This window comes from Pyricularia grisea, chromosome I (assembly GCF_004355905.1).
Source record: "Pyricularia grisea strain NI907 chromosome I, whole genome shotgun sequence".
Taxonomy (NCBI): Eukaryota; Fungi; Ascomycota; class Sordariomycetes; order Magnaporthales; family Pyriculariaceae; genus Pyricularia; species Pyricularia grisea.
The window spans coordinates 4,801,841-4,817,873 of record NC_044973.1 but is presented as its reverse complement, the minus strand read 5'-3'; the positions used below and the strand labels follow the sequence as shown (position 1 = coordinate 4,817,873).

Sequence of the window (16,033 nt, the reverse complement as noted above, 5' to 3'; positions counted from 1 at the left end):
TCCAGCAAACGTGTGTTGGACATTCCCCCAGGACATCTCTTGGAATCATCGAAATAAAAACAACAGCTGGAGAACTTCAAGCCTTGATGGCCATCTGCCCCATAGGCATCGCCTGGAGCCCTAAAACCGGTGAGGAAGAAGAATACCCGTTAGCAGAGTACTGCTTAAAATGTTCACAAGCACGAAAACGAAGAAGAAGAAAAAGAAAACACTTACATCCATCCACCGGCTCGGGCGCCTGCTGTCTCACCTTGCAGGCATTGTACTCGGCCGGCTGGGCAACTGTCAGCCCGGCCTGGGGACAGGGCTGGTTCAGGTTGCAGCGGTTGTCCATGGCTCGCTGCAGGCTGTCGTCCTTCCAGCCAAAGACGTAGTCTCCGTGGGCGGCGCTCCCGCCCAGGTCCATGCTGTACTTGAAGGGCTTGCCGTCGGCCGGCCAGTCGTTGCGGTTGCTGAACTCGGTCACGTTCCACATGAGCTCGTACATGATGACGGGGAGTTTGACGGGGTGCTGGTTTTTTTGTTGGGTTGTTATTAGGTGAGGCAAGAGGTTTTTGGATAGGGGTGGTGAATGGTTGCATAATTTAACGTACAGATGCTGGGCAGTTTCCGCCTCCCGAGATTCCCATACCGGCGCCATATGTCACTTGAGGATGTAGGGTCTTGTTAGTATAGCCTCTTGGAGGTTCGTCAAGAAAATGATTTTATGCTGGGCAGACTCACCGTGGCTCTTGTGATCAGGCGAGTCGAGGTTCTTGCCGTCCCAGCACCACTAGATGCATGAATTAGTCTGTCAAGTCTCCTTTTTAATACGGGGAAGTTTCTGGTGATAAGCCTCCAGCCCTACTCTGGTCTCATCCAATACTCGCGAGTGCCAGTGCCACTTACTGGAAACACCAATGTCTGCCTGATCATTTTGCAGCTCGGGTTTTGTGCTATAGTCAACATCCGGTCAGTCTCCTTGCTTGAAATTCAGGGTCTCAAAAGCAGTACAACCCAGCCAATGACAGGCAAGGTATATATATATATATATATCCACATACGGATGTCGACTGTGTCGCTGCCAGAGCAAGGCGCGCCGCCGATAAAGGTGCTTTCGGATGGAGCAGTCCAACACTGTAAAGCATCAAGTCAGCACAGCAACCTCTATTCCGCAAGCAGACGGCCAACAAACTCACCCTGTGGCAGATGTTTGCCTTGGACACCTTGCTGGTATCGGTCTGACCGGCGTCACCGACCAGCATCTTTTAGAGAGCATCAAGTTAGCAAAAAAGCCAGCCTCATCCCAGAAAACAACCCACCCCTGGAACCCTCCGAAAAGAGAGAAACAAAACACCAAAAAGAAAACCCACCCTAAACCCCTTCTTAAAAGCCGTAACCTTGCCACTCGGCATGTAGTAAACATCCAACCCGCCATCGTTGATCAGTTTCCCCTGCGGCCCGCCGTTTCCGACCTGAGGCACGCGCCTGAAGCTCCCGTTGCGGTGCTGAAAGAACAAGACGGCGGTCCAGTAGTTGGACAGGTCCTCGCGGAACGAGCACGAGGTGCAGGTGGAGCGGGCGGCGAGGTCGTGCTCGACGGGCTCCATGGTCACGTTGAACGAGTCGCCGCCCACGATCTGGTGCAGGTGCGGCGTGTACCGCATCCCCGGGTTCACCAGGGGGTCGACCCGGTCCACGACCAGCTGCGAGCACGCGAACCGGAGCATGTTGTTTTGCGCCGCCGTTGGAGGTGGTGCCGTGGCTAGGAGGGTCGTGGTTGCTGCTGCTAGGAGGCGTGGGAGGTGCATTTTCGATGGTGTGTTTTCTTGTTTTTTCTTTCTCTTTTTTTTTGTTTACTGTTTCTCAATTTTGGCTGGTCGTCTAGGTTGAATGCCTGCCTAGTTATGCATCTGCAGTTGGAGAGCAGTTGGCAATGCAAGTATTTTGTCCGAGATAGAATTTAACAAGCTAGAGATTGGGAGCCTCGAAGACAGAGTAAATAATAGATACAAGGGGGTTTATTCTGGCTGTCCATTTTCTTTCCTGCTTTGTAGATACACATTTGTAAATTCTTGGTACGCAATCAGCCAGGCTTGCCGCCACTTGGACACCAAAAAAAGGAGGCGAATCAATTGCCGACGACATGCACAATTTTCGGGTATATGCAAAGATTTGCACAAGGTGCAGCTCTCCGTCTGCGGTTTCATCTACCTTTAATATAAATGATTGGTTTATGGCCACCTGAGAAGTTGATTATATTCACGAGCGGCTTCAATCTGCCGAGAGCCTCCGATGCCATATATATGAACAAGCAACAAGAGGAAATGATAACAAGAATAAAAGAAATTGCCCCTGAAGTAAGTGTTCTTGGTTTTCTGGTTGACTTTTTATCAGCTGGGATGATTGGCGGGTGACAGCCATTCATCATCGGCATATGTGTCAGTTTATGCACATCAAAGTGGAACGGAGAGATAAAGAGAGATTGACATGACGTGTCTTGGCGACGCAGGTTTGTATGCCGAACGCTTTGTTTGACTGGTGTTTATCGGCATTTACCGAGTAATGCCGGCTTAACCGGGGGTCCGGCAGCATCTTCCGAACTGTCTTGTATTGAAAAGTTTATCTGTAGCAAACGAGGCATGGATCGTACGCAGGGTTTGACGTTGATTGGGTTGATGCAAAAGTCATCTTTTCTAGCCGTATCATACAATAGTGTGCATCGAGAAAGATAATGACAAGTCAGGAACTTGCATATGATCTACTTTGTAGACTAGTTCTAGTATACCCTCGACGTCATGGCGGTATTAAGTGGTATTTGTGACTTTACTTTGCAATGTGCTGGGGTAAGCCGTGTAGAAAGTAAACTCTAGATGTGCGTTTCGTGGCATCGCCGTTGGGGAAACCGTCCTATAAATCAGGGGGGATAATCACCGGCATGAACGCAACTCGAGTTTGAGCTCCAAGTACTCCTACGACGGTACAGTAGGGTAAAACTATACCTCCCTGTACATTTAGCACAATAGCGTGGAAATTATAGGTTCTCCAGATTTCGGTGATAGTTTTTTTTCTTCAAAAACAGTAAATCTACCATGGAATAGGTATTTGGAGGGAGCCCCCAGGAAAAATAAAGTTGGTGAAGGCCAACGCGTACGCACATGGCAACAGGGTTGGGATTTTCTTTTTTTAATTGTTTGGGGTCCTGCAGGAGACTATTTAGAGGCAACTCTAGTGTTGCTGATTTACTACGGAGTACGTATATATATTGGTCTTTTGAAACATCTGATAAAAGTGAAGTTCAGCAAGCGTGTTTTTCTTTACCTTTTTTGTCTTGGCCCTCCAGAAATGCAGCCCTTTTCTTCCTTCCATTATTTCGAGAAGCATAGAAAAATATGGTTCGTCCGCCTCCGTGCGGGACAAGCTCCAGAACACCATCTAGCCAAGGCTTGTTTCTACTCGGTTTCCCGGTGTCGACTGGGTGCCTGAATCACGAAGCTCGCTCCCTCGTCCATATTTTTTGAAGCTTCAAATCGGACGAATACAAACAAGAGAGCGGGGTTATACATGGCAGTCAAGGTCGAATAAATTTACCCGAGTAGGTAGATTCCAGCTCACACGCTGGTATCGACGTCTCTTTCCTTTTTTTCCTTTTTGGACATTATTCGAGTTGGGAAAGCGTTCTCTCTTTCTAGACTCCCAGGGTATATTCATCGAGATGAACCTATTGATTTGACATATACGTGAATCAGCACGTACATTGGTCGTATCTGCGAGGATAATAAACTGACATATGCTTGCTATAAGGAGACTCGTAATCATCAATCAAGGACTTAATAAATACTGAGTCGAGGAGGTTGATTTCTACTGGTTCATTTTTAGCCCCGAGGTAGTATAAATACAGTCAGACAGCCACACACACTTTTTATTACAAAAGCGGCGTCGGCTTCCGCTTCCGAACGAAACCGGCAATCCCAATGTATAAAATTGCTCTTTTCCTTTTGTGATTCGGCACTACTAGGTCTAATACAAATATGCCGGGTAGCTCATTGGCCGAGGAAGAAGAAGAAATGAGGAGGGAATGGCAACCCAATAATGACCACCACAAGATGACCACAGATGTTTCGGAATACCCAAAAACCTAAAACTTTATATCCCATCGAAGAAAAAAACGTCTTTTGATTGCTCTGCAAAATGTGTTTTGGCGTGGCAAAATATCGTGTGAAATCCTGCCCCTGGTCACTTTAGACATCGGCTAACTGATTCCAAGCAAAGAGTCGAGATGCCGTGGGCTTGCCTGTAAACCGATTCATCTCTTCTTCCATCTTGATGAAGAAAATAAGAGCACGACTAAGGGAAAGGGGTTATCGACCATTTCAAATAATCAGCCAGACGACTAGGCCGTGATTCTTTCTTTTCTATTTGAGTTCATAGTGACACAAACGTGAATACCGAGAAATTTAGAATTCTCCGGCTGCAACGAATTCCCGAAAAAATCATCTAAGTTTGCTATCATTGAATTGGGGGTGGGTAAGGAAAATTCCATATGTCCTTGAGTATTTGTCTTTCTCTTTTAGACGACAGAGTTGACCTGGAAGAAAGAAAAAAAGAAGAAGAAAAAAACACAAACACCTACGAAAAGTCAGACCAACCTTCATCATGAACACTTGAATAACGTATGCAGAAAAAGGAAAAGAAAGACAAGAGCAGCTCTATAGTTGATGAGGGGTAGGGCACAAGGAAAATAAAAGGCCAAAGCCTCAAGGGTCAAAACAGTAAACGACAATGGATCGCCATCCGCCCGAGTATTACGCAGAGGACCGGGGTACGAAGCTCATCGCCATCGCCTGCACCTTCACCGTCATCACTACCGTGGTCGTCACGTTACAGTTTTATGCAAAACGTTACTCTGCTCCAAGGTTCGATACGTACGACTTTTTTCTCCTTGGCGGCTACGTGCTCAACCTGGTTGTATGTGCCATGGCTATTGGTCAGTACCCAAACAAAACAAGAACTAAATCAAAAAAGAAAAAAAAAACACAATACACAATACATGGAAAAAGAGTATCGGTTTTGCTTTATAAAGATACATATATGTTGTAGACTAAACAAACAACATTAAACCAACCACTAACCTCCCCCAAAAAAACAGCATCTACACACATAGGCGGTATCGGTCGCCACGCCGACGCCGTGGAGCGCGACACGCCCTGGCAGATCAAGGGCTGGGGGATTAGCATATTCGCGTTCGAGATTGGCTACTTCACGTCGGTCGCCTTCCCCAAGACGGCCATCATCTGCCTGTACCTGCGCATCTTTCACTGGAAAGGGCCGAAGCGGTACTGCGCCATGGTGCTCATCTTCCTCAACGCGGCCCTGGCCCTCTCCCTGGTGCTCATCGCCTGCTTCCAGTGCCGTCCGTTGGCCTTTTGGTGGGACAAGTCCATAGAAGGGGGCAGCTGCATCGACATTCAGACTTTTTATCACGCCCAAGCCCTCCCCGGGCTGATACTGGATCTGGGCATCATCGCGCTGCCGCTGCAGAGCATCTGGAGGATGAACTTGCCATTCTTTAGAAAGGTGGCGCTGGGAATGATTTTTATGATTGGTAGTTTGTGAGTTGCAGCACCTTTGGGGGGATGGGGTTTATATCACTTATTTGTTTGATCCATGCCCCTTTCCCTCATTTTACCCCGTTACCCCTTTATTCTTTTTCTAAAGAAAAAGAATTCTTTTCCAAAGAAAAAGGAACAAAAAGCAAAAGGCGCAAAAGACACTGACAAAACTCCCCCCTTTCCCAAAAAAAAGCGGCATCATCGCCGCCATCGTCCGCACGACCGTCTTCTTCTCGACCGAAGCCCTCGATGACCGAACCATGGCGTCCGTCGACCTCGAAGGCTGGTCCATCATCGAGACGTCCATGTACATCGTGGCGGTGTGCATGCCACGGCTTCCGCCCCTCCGCCCCTTGGTCAGCGAGATCGTGCCGAACCGGCTGCGCGTCATCTGCCGCCGCACGACGGCGCGCGTCTCGGCGGTGCTGAGCCAAGGCTCCAAGGCCGTGTCGAGCGTGTCGCGCCGCACCGCCCGCAGCTTCGCCTGGACCACCAAGCGCGCCCCGCCCAGCAGCGTCGTGCTCTCGGGCCACGAAGACGGCGGCGCCGGGTCCGGTTCGCCGCAGCCGAGGAGGTCGCCGTCGCTGAACAACCACAGCAGTCCTGTGGTCGGGGGTGAGAAGAGGAGGTGGAGGGACAGGTTGTCGCAACAGCAGCAGCAGCAGCAGCAGCAGCAGCAGAACACTTGGCATGGTGGTGATGATCAGCCGGATGTGTTGGGCGGACCGTACAGGCGAATGTCGCTGCCTGCTATAGGGTCGTTGGAGAAGGTCGATTCTGCTCACCAGCCGCAGCAGGAAAAGGAGAGCAAGGAGGGCAAGACGGCGGCTACGGCTGGGCAGATATCCGGCGTACAACAACAACAACAACAACAGTCATACAAACCTAGGGAGTCTGGGTCTTCCAGGCTTCCGCGCTCGCCGAGGAGTGCAATCTTTGTGACGTGCGGAGAGCCGTCGCCGGCCACGTCTTCGGGTGGTTCTGGTGGTTTCAAGGATGCCGAGGAGAGGATTTCTGATGGGGATTGTTCCGACGTTGAGGTCACGTCTAGACCGGGTACTAGTAGCAGCAGGGAAGGAAGAAACGTGAGCTGAGATTTTGTCTTTTGTATTGTAGGGAAACAATATCTGATTTTTGGTTTTGCTATATTGGGACTTGCAAATGCTGTGGCTTTGAGCTCAGAGTATTTTGTTCTGCAAACCTTGTTTCTTGTTATAATATGCTTTCTTTAATGCATAGTTTTCTTCTTTTCAAACACATATATGCTCGGCCAAATGTAATCAAAGCTCACTATGTTCTGCCCTGCTTAATATTCAAAAGTTATAAGCTTTGTAACTGAAACTCCTGCAGCTCAGCTGTAATCACAGAGGGACGACTTGTGGATAGACACCATGGTTACTATATGTGCATTTCGAGAATGTATGGCATGGTCCATTGATTAGGGTACAAAAGCTGCTGGTCATATATAGCGAACTTCCAGTCTCAGAGATAGTGACATGGTAATAGTTTGTGGGGATTATTATAACGGAGGCTGGACCAGTGTTTAATTTGGACGGTAATAAAACAAGAAACTGAGGCTTAGTATAACTTTATAGACAATCAAACTTCGCAACTAAGGATTAGCCACAGTGGGAAGAATCATCACTATCCGAGGAGTTGTTTTGATAATCATACCAACAGTGTTACACAGAACAAAGCGGCTTTGAATAGAAACAACGGACCCCTTATAGCCTATCTATCCTTTTTTCTCTTTTTGTCCCTTTTTTTTTTTTTTCTTTTTTCCCCCTCTTTTTTTCAAAATCTACCTACGTCCTTACCGTTGTAATGTAACTCGCGCATAGTTGATATTGATCTGGAAGTTTCTTTGATAAAGAACTCTAATTAAAGATTTTACCACAATTTCCCCCCATGAATTCTATCTTATTGCCTGCCGACTGGAAAGGAAAACGCCTTAGATGTTACCGGGAGATGAAGTACGTAACATGCGGCCTGTCTACGTCCCCAGATCATCGTGATATGACGCCGAGAGTCTCCCCCCGCATTGCCAGCACAGTGGGATCTCAGGCTTCGACTCTCACGGGAAGATCCGACTTTGGTTTCACATGCACCCAAACGTACGTCTAGAAGTTGTCAAGCTTCAAGCTTTGTTGATGAAAATGTCGTCAGGATTCCAGGCTCCCCGCCGGCGGGGTAGTACTCGTGGGCATTAGTCGCACCCCGGATGCTGTTCCCGGATGGCTTAATCTGGGGGAAAAAAGACTAGTATGCATGCCGACTAACTTTCTGCAACAGTGCCTTTCTGCCACTACTGTACCTGGGGTTCGGCTGTTGGCATATAGACGTTTCCCGGAGATTTGGGTTTTTGTTAATCGGCATCTTCCGTTTCTGAATGCTTTATGTGATTTGATCTGCAATGAACTTTGTGATCTGCACTGCCAAAACTCGGACCATTGAAACAGATCTCGGTCAAAAACAGAAAAAAAAAGACTCCTGACTAGACCCCATATATGCAGCTGCAGCTAACTAAACGGACGTATGCAAACAAAACAAACAAAGACCGGTGCCGCTGTCACAAAGCGACAAAACAAGCTAAAAAGTTCCAAACCCTTGAGGTACACAGTCTTTCTCAGACCCTAATTGGTGTATCTCACGGCAACACCGGGCTAGTCGCCTCTAGTCCCTGGGCCGGTTCCAGCTCTAACGCCCCCTTTAGCGGATTTTCTCTCTCACGGGTCAAGTTACGCCGACTAACATCGTCGTCAAGTCCCTCCAAGACACATGGTATTCAAGAACAAGCTAACGTCTTTAGTGCCACCCCCATGCCTTCTTGCGCAAGGTGCCCTGCACCGCCCCCCAAGTTTTATCCACCCCGCGTTGGGACCATGTCGGCGGCGTCAGAGGTTGTCCAGTGAGAAATCGAGGATGGCTTGCGATGGTACGTTTGTTCACCGAATAAACCACGACTCTCCCCCTTTAAACCAAAACCTTCCCGCCGCCACATGCAGAAAAGACGTGGGGGGGTGAGAAGCATCTTCATGCAGGACGTTTTACTCCGGTTATGCAGGTCTATCCTTTTTTTTGCGACGGAACGAAAGCCATAAGACAGAAAAAAAACGTGGCGATGGCTTAAGCCTTTTGATATAGCGCGGGAATGGCGATGGGACCTTTTTTTAATATTTGATGTAGGCCGCATTCCCACGATTTTTATTTTCTTCAAAAGCCGTCTTAAAACCGTTTCTCTTTTTTTCTGTCAATGTGGCTGCGTTCTTTATCTTTTCACCGACTTTGTTCTGTTTTTCTCCAGGTTTCCTGGGTTTAGTTGCTTATTTTCTTTGGACTGGTGCGGCGCGACAAAACCAAGGGTTGAGATATTCTCTTTCGAAATTAAACATCCCCTGCCTGAAACGGCGTCTCTTGAGGCTGCCTACACCCAAAGGCCTATACTATAAGGACTCGACAACCAGAAACAGCAAGAGAAAAAAGAAAAAGAAAGAAAAGCCTGACAAGGCAGTCCCGCAACCATGGTGAACGTCACAGCAAGCATGGACCCGTCATTGTTCTTACAACTTGACTTTACCGACAAGTCAAACCTGCAAGGGCTCTTGATAGGGGGATTCACGGCGCTGCTATTGATGGTTATTATTGTCATCTTGTTGAGGATCTATGTTCGTGCCTGGATGGCCAGAGATGTCAAGGCAGACGACTGTAGGTTCTGTCATTATGGGACTCTTGTTTAACTACGCGGACTGACAATTACTCGATAGATCTTATATTTGCCGCTGCAGCTTTCAATGTGTCAATATTTGCCGTGTCAATGCAAGGTTTGTTTCTCCTGTCCATCTCACAGGATGGCCGAGTTTCAACCAGTCCTCGCGGTAAAATAATGCTAACACAGTCATCATTCATCTTAAAAACAATGTTTAAAAAATACAGCCGTTCATTATGGGTTTGGAAAACACATATGGAAGGTCGCTACGACGCCCACGGATATATTCGAAATTTATGCCAAAATCTACCGCTTGACGATACCCTTTGCCGTGATCTTCAAGTTGAGCTTCATCCTGACAAAGCTCTCCATCGTGGTGTCTCTACTCAGCGTGTTTGGAACCAACCGGCTGCTTCGAAACGTCATGATAACCACGGCCGTGGTGTCGACCGCCGCCACCTTTTCCGTCATGATGATCTACGTCTTTCAGTGCTCGCCCATCCCGGCCGGCTGGGATTTGAACCTGGTATTTGACGCGAGGTGCTTCAGCGTCGTCACGCTGTCGCAGGCTGGCAGCTGGGTCATCATCGTCACCGATCTCATCTTTTGCGTCTTTCCCATGCCGTACCTGTGGCGTTTGAACATGCCCCTCAAGAAGCGTATTGCCCTGTGTGGTATTTTTGCCATTGGTCTCGTGTAAGTCTTTTCTTTTTTCTTCTACACGTATTTTGTTCCCCCCCTCCCCTATACCAAATAAAAGTCCTGACAGAATCAACTCCTTACAGTGCTTGCGCCGCCACCGTGATGCGCTTCCTCGCCTCGACGAACAAAATGCTCATCGATACGACATGTAAGTAACTCTAGGATTCTCTTATTTTTATTCCTCCTTGATCCCTCCCGAACTGCCCCCCTGACAGAAAACCACAACAAATAAACAGACGAGGGAGCCAAAGCCCTAGGTTGGAGCTACATCGAATCCAGCCTCGGCATAATATGCGCGTCGGTCCCGAGCCTAGCGCCGCTGCTCAGCTGGGCCGAGAGCAGACGCCGCCGCATCAGCGACCCGGAGCGCCGGGCCGCCGCCGCCAACAAGCCCAGGACGAGGATGGAGCCGTCCGACCAGAAGCATCGCCGCCACGCGTCCGGGGACGGGCTGGACGACGTCACGTACACGGGTGATACGTTTGTCGACCCGAGGGATGATGGCAAAGACGAGGACTACGAGGGCAGCAGCGACTCAGCTGTTGGAGAAGAGGACAAGGTCCACACGATGGAGAAGATTGCTCCGGTGGATTCGGTGGGAGTGGAATCTGTGGAGGAGGAGGAGGAGGAGGAGGAGGATTCGGACAAGAGGAGGAGTAGGATCGCGGTGCAGGATGGAGGTCTGTCGCCGCCACCGCAGGGCGGGGCTTGAATCATGGGATGAGTGATGGGTTTTCTGTGGGTTGGGGTTTTGTGATTATGGGATAGAAACTGGGAAGGCTGTGTCAGACATGTGGAAAAGGTTCCCCGCGTGTCTGCAGGACGGTAACGATCCTGGATCCCGAGAAATTGGGTGATAGCAGGCCACGATATCTGGTTACGACAACTGGGCTTAGCCCAAGAGAAAAAGAAGAAAAAAACTAAATGACAAACGATTGTTGGATTGAAAGCAGTCATTCTGGTCGAGGAGGAAACCGCAACAACCCTTCAATGCTGAAAGGGGCAAGGTGTCATAGAGACGATAATTGAACCAGAACCGAGTATAATACACGAATGCTCGGAGAAGGCATTCAAACAAACCGGGGAAAAAATACGATTGATTTGCGTGGACTTTAGCTCGAATTATCGCGGAAATGATTTAGGATACGTAGAAATACACCAGAGGACTCTAGTACATGCAAGAGCTACTCTAAGGAAGAAAAAAAGATTCGATGTATTAAGTATATATTGCTGCCTCGACTGCTGTGCGTTGCATTGATTGACAGCTGGCGATTTGATACATGTGACATATAATACTGATCAGAGGTCTGTGATACATACCTAAGGTAGGTACATAATACTTACTACTCCCGGTAAAGTCAGCCCCCTAGAATGAATAAATTCGAGAAACCAGTCTTGATCAAATGAAACAAGTTAATCTCGTCAAGGTCGACCACAAAGCTTCGTATCAAGTTATATGCAATCAAGCTTTCCATTTGGCTATCAATCCTCTCGACTGGTGCAATGCCACGAAGGGATCAAGGCATGGTCTGTTAGCCTCTTGAGCTGAATAGCTAGGAAAGAATCCTCCGAACTAGTCTCAGGTACGCGTCTAGGCTTACAACCTGATGGCAAACTCCCAGGGTGCTTTCACTAACACTTCTGGTCTCAGGTTTACGCCATCATCGGATGGACAGCCAAGAAAGAAAGTATCACGTCTCTGGCGGTTTGTCCTACGGGATTTGGAATATGGAAACATAATGTTCAGCCGAACCGAACGACCTAGCTTCTTTCCTAAAGAGAATTCCAAGCGCCGTTGGCGTCACCTGTTAACAAAAAAAAAAAAAAAACTTGGCTCTCGGGTTACGCTTAGGCGTCCTTTTCTGATAGTGTCATTTTCACAGCCCCCCCGCAATCCGCGCACAAGTTCCCTCCATCCAACGCGGCAAAACCACGGTGAAGTGGGAGATAAATAATCGTAAACAGTTCAAATCTGGAAAACAGAATCAAATGACCAGCTGAAAAAGAAAAGGAAAAGTGCCAGAATCCATCGCTTGTACCCTTTGAACTAAATCCAAGCCTAATAGGCCACAACTCCGCCAAGCCCTAACATGAGATTCGATTTCAGTTCAGCCCATGACGCTAACATGGCTGGAGGGCGCAGGGCCTGACAGCGGTCGTTGGCACCAGTCTAAAATGCCACCCCGAATGCCTAGTGGGATTCTTTCCATTTTCTGTGTCTTGTGAGGCCCCCAACCAGAAGGCCGTCCCCTGGATTCTCTGATGTTGGAGTAACAAAAAAAAGAGAGAAAAAAAAAAAGAAAAAGCGAAAACACCGTTTCTACGCAATGACTGGCGCCATCGTATTCTGGTTGTCCGCCTTCGTGGCTGTGATCCTGGATCTATGATTTTCGAGCTTGCCGTCGTCGGCCGAAACCGACTTACACGTCTTGGCATATTCCGGAAATCTTTAGCTCTTTTCTGGAAGGAAGGCATGGTGAGGAAAATATGTATATATATCTCTGAATGCGCCACTTTGGTTGTCAATCGTTGAAGAGAATAATCATCATCACGGCAAGGTCTTCCTTCCATTACAATCCTTAGTTCTAACACAAAAAGAACATATACCCAATCGCTTGACTTGGCCAACTGTGCCTGCAACACTCCCTTGATACTATCAACATAAACCCCAAAGGCACATTTCTTTACAAGACAAGAATAGACAGAAACATACAAAAAAAATGGTTCGCATAATCCTCCCCTCGGCCCTCTTCATGGCCAGCCTCGCCGCCGCCGCCATCTCCGTCGACGGCAGCTGCGGCGGCACCGTCGGCAACACGTGCCAGGGCAGCACCTTTGGCAACTGCTGCTCGGCCTACGGCTGGTGCGGCAGCACGGACGTGTTCTGCGGCGCCGGCTGCCAGGACACGTTTGGCACCTGCAACGCCCCGTCCGCCTCCACCAGCAACGTCAGCACCGACGGCAGCTGCGGCAACGCCGGCGGCAAGACGTGTCAGGGCAGCGCTTTTGGAAACTGCTGCTCCGCCCACGGCTGGTGCGGCAGCACCGATGCCTTTTGCGGCGCCGGCTGCCAGGACATCTTTGGCTCCTGCACCGCCCCGTCCGCCACCACCACCAACGTCTCCCAGGATGGTAGCTGTGGCAAGGACCACGGCGGCCAGACCTGCGCGGGAAGTGTGTTTGGTACCTGCTGCAGTGCTTATGGCTACTGTGGAACTGGTGCGGACTACTGTGGCGAGGGCTGTGATGCTGCTTTTGGTGCTTGCACTGGTGCTGCTTCTGCTTCGTCTGTTTCATCTGTGCAGTCGTCGACTCAGTCGTCGTCGTCTACTTCGGCTTCCGCTTCTGTTCAGGCGACTTCGGGTTCTGCCTCGGTTGATGCTACCACGGCTGTGAGCTCGACTGCTGTGTCGACTTCTGATGCTACCACGGTTGTGAGCTCCACTGCTGTGTCGACTTCTGATGCTACCACGGTTGTGAGCTCCACTGCTGATTCCACCACAGTTATGAGCTCGACTGCCGATCCCACCACGGCTTTGAGCTCGACTGTTGATTCCACCACGGTTGTAAGCTCGACTTTGACGTCTGATTCGGCTACCTCTTCTACTTCGTCTTCATCTTCATCGACGTCTTCTTCTTTGACCTCGTCTTCTTCGTCGACCTCATCGTCTTCTTCAAGCTCGTCGTCCGTTTCCACCGTAGTGGCGCAACAAACTACATTGAGCACCAGCACCATCACCCCTACCAGCTCCTCCAGCAGCAGCTCAAGCACCAGCACTTCTTCCAGCTCAAGCACCAGAAGCAGCACCAGCACCAGCAGCTCTACTTCCAGGACTTCCACGTCCACCTCGGCTACTAGCACGTCCAAGACTTCTACTTCGTCCACTTCTACCTCCAAGACCACGAGCACTACCAAGACGACTTCGACCACCTCCTCGGCAGCTCCTTCATCGACCGTCAAGATCAGCACCGACAACACCTGTGGCAGCACCAATGGATTCACCTGCCCTGGAACCCAGTGCTGGTATGATTCCCCCCCTTTTTGTGATCCTTCCCATAACTAACTCTATCAAACCACTAACACCCTCTCCTCAACCCCTCACAGCTCCCAGAACGGCTCCTGCGGCACGAGCGACTCCTTCTGCAGCTTTGGATGCCAGACCGGGTTCGGCACATGCACCACCTGCCCGGGACCCGCATGCAGCGGCACCGTCACCAGGTCGGCGACCTGCGTCGCCGACAACAACAAGTGCTACGTGCAGAACAACAAGAAGTTCTTCATCGACTGCACGGGCAAGCCGGCGACGGGCGACGTCATCGGCTCCGACAAGGCCACGACCCTCGACGGCTGCATCATCGCGTGCTCCAAGAACGACAAGTGCGTCGCCGCAAGCTTGTCCACGACAGGCCCCACGCCCTCCTGCCAGCTGCTCGGCTCGTACAAGGGCAGGAGCACGGTCTCTAGCGCTTCTGGATCGTTGGCGTATGTCAAGCCTAGCAATTGCAGCTAAGTAAAAAAAGAAAATGAAGTTAAAAAGTTGGTTGAGGTCCTGTTTTGTGGGTGAATGGAGGGTATGGGAAGTAAACAAAATGGATAAAGAAAGGGTGGTTTTGGTGGATGCTTGGCTTATAGACGGTAAAGTGTAGACCTTTGTTAATTTAGACTGGGCTCAGTTGGATTTAATCAGGTTGGATATTATCCATTCCTTCCTCCACGAAGGTCACGATCAAGGGACAATAAAAAGTACAGATGAAATATTCCACTAGTTGAACGTGATTGTAAATTATTACACGTGAGTGATGTATAATGATACAGTCATATTCATAGCGTAAATAAGACAAGTATACTGGGGAATACCTAATACACGGGAATCGACCCAGAATATGTATACCAAACAAATCTTTCCAGCAAAAGTTTCATCATGTCCCCATCCCATAAACGCCACTGTGTACCCAAATATATATTACACCAAAAGCTTCTTTAGCATCCCGCGACAGCCTGTAGTGTTTTTTTTTATTAGTCTCACATGCATCCCACAAAATAACAATTCGGCAAGGCCAGGGGAGAAAAGAAAAAGAAGAAAAAAAGAACCCAGTGCAACAAGAATACTCACGTCTTTCGCGTTTTGTTGATTCTGCTTGATTCCATTCTGAAACTCCGTAACCATCGTGTTCAGCGTCGCGGTATCCGTCGCGTTGCCGCAGAGGGTTAGAGCCTGCGAAAGCTCCGTCTTTTGCGCATCGGCGACCTGTTGTGTGAGGAGGGTTTTAAAAAATATACTCGTCAGCCACTGATTTCTTTTCTTCATATTACCATTTAACCCAAAAACCTTTTTTTTAATTACCTTTGCAAGCCCAGCAATAGCAGCGTTACCCTTGGGAGCAATCTTTTGGTTCGCCTCGCGCTGGGTGATGCCGTCGTAGACGTGGCCCAGGAGCACACTCTTTTCCTTTTTGAACTGGGCCTGGTCGACCGGTGTCTTGGCCAAGATCTGCAAAAGGGTTTTGGCCGACGAGAGCTCGCCGTCCTGATCCTGGATGTTCTTTTCGATGCCCTCCTGCAGCCTCTTGGCCGCGTCGCAGTCGGCCTTGGTGTTGTTGTTCTGAGGCTTGGCAGCGGTCGCCCGAGCAGAGAGCCAGGCGTCGCCGACGGCTCTGGCTTGCACGAGGACGCCGTTGGGGATGCTCACGGCATTGACGGCGTTCGAGGCAGCGACGAGGGCTACGATGATGGCTTTGAACTGCATTTTTTCTTGATGGATGTAAAAAAAAAGAAAGAAACTGGTGATTATATGAAATTCGGTATAAAGTTAACAAGGAGTGACAAGAGGTTAGATGGCTTTCAAAGCAACTATGTTTGAGATTAGTCAAAGAAAGGATCCCAGATCCTTAAAGTTTAGAAGTATAGAAGAATGAAAGAAAGTTGTTACACCTCAGGTGAATATAGTATATGAAAGCTGGATTGCCAAGCTTCTGCCAAGCCGGGAGGGACCACGCCCTTATTATATAGATTTTCCTTATTATGATAGAGATC

At 49.1% G+C, this 16,033-nt stretch overlaps 6 protein-coding genes across 6 annotated transcripts; 3 read left to right on the top strand and 3 right to left on the bottom strand.

Annotated features, from left to right (window-relative positions):
* Positions 1 to 76: 76 nt before the first annotated feature.
* PgNI_06487 (uncharacterized protein) lies at positions 77 to 1,790 on the bottom strand (the record flags this gene model as incomplete). Its single annotated transcript, XM_031126511.1, has 8 exons — positions 77 to 120; positions 217 to 511; positions 594 to 646; positions 724 to 772; positions 889 to 935; positions 1,044 to 1,116; positions 1,179 to 1,244; positions 1,353 to 1,790. 8 exons carry the CDS (start codon positions 1,788 to 1,790, stop codon positions 77 to 79), a joined length of 1,065 nt encoding a protein of 354 aa, XP_030983192.1.
* A 2,971-nt stretch (positions 1,791 to 4,761) lies between these two features.
* Positions 4,762 to 6,685, top strand: PgNI_06486 (uncharacterized protein; the record flags this gene model as incomplete). The annotated part of the gene is made up of 3 exons (XM_031126510.1): positions 4,762 to 4,966; positions 5,129 to 5,591; positions 5,785 to 6,685. 3 exons carry the CDS (start codon positions 4,762 to 4,764, stop codon positions 6,683 to 6,685), a joined length of 1,569 nt encoding a protein of 522 aa, XP_030983193.1.
* Positions 6,686 to 9,112: 2,427 nt separating this feature from the next.
* PgNI_06485 (uncharacterized protein) lies at positions 9,113 to 10,711 on the top strand (the record flags this gene model as incomplete). The annotated part of the gene is made up of 5 exons (XM_031126509.1): positions 9,113 to 9,296; positions 9,356 to 9,412; positions 9,525 to 9,993; positions 10,083 to 10,147; positions 10,236 to 10,711. 5 exons carry the CDS (start codon positions 9,113 to 9,115, stop codon positions 10,709 to 10,711), a joined length of 1,251 nt encoding a protein of 416 aa, XP_030983190.1.
* A 1,409-nt stretch (positions 10,712 to 12,120) lies between these two features.
* Positions 12,121 to 12,435, bottom strand: PgNI_06484 (uncharacterized protein; the record flags this gene model as incomplete). Its single annotated transcript, XM_031126508.1, has 1 exon — positions 12,121 to 12,435. One exon carries the CDS (start codon positions 12,433 to 12,435, stop codon positions 12,121 to 12,123), a length of 315 nt encoding a protein of 104 aa, XP_030983191.1.
* Positions 12,436 to 12,719: 284 nt separating this feature from the next.
* On the top strand, positions 12,720 to 14,647 carry PgNI_06483 (uncharacterized protein; the record flags this gene model as incomplete). The annotated part of the gene is made up of 2 exons (XM_031126507.1): positions 12,720 to 14,023; positions 14,105 to 14,647. The coding sequence occupies 2 exons, from the start codon at positions 12,720 to 12,722 to the stop codon at positions 14,508 to 14,510; spliced, it is 1,710 nt and encodes a 569-aa protein (XP_030983196.1). The 3' UTR covers positions 14,511 to 14,647.
* PgNI_06482 (uncharacterized protein) lies at positions 13,349 to 15,746 on the bottom strand (the record flags this gene model as incomplete). Its single annotated transcript, XM_031126506.1, has 4 exons — positions 13,349 to 13,978; positions 14,103 to 14,549; positions 15,114 to 15,248; positions 15,345 to 15,746. 4 exons carry the CDS (start codon positions 15,744 to 15,746, stop codon positions 13,349 to 13,351), a joined length of 1,614 nt encoding a protein of 537 aa, XP_030983197.1.
* Positions 15,747 to 16,033: the final 287 nt, after the last annotated feature.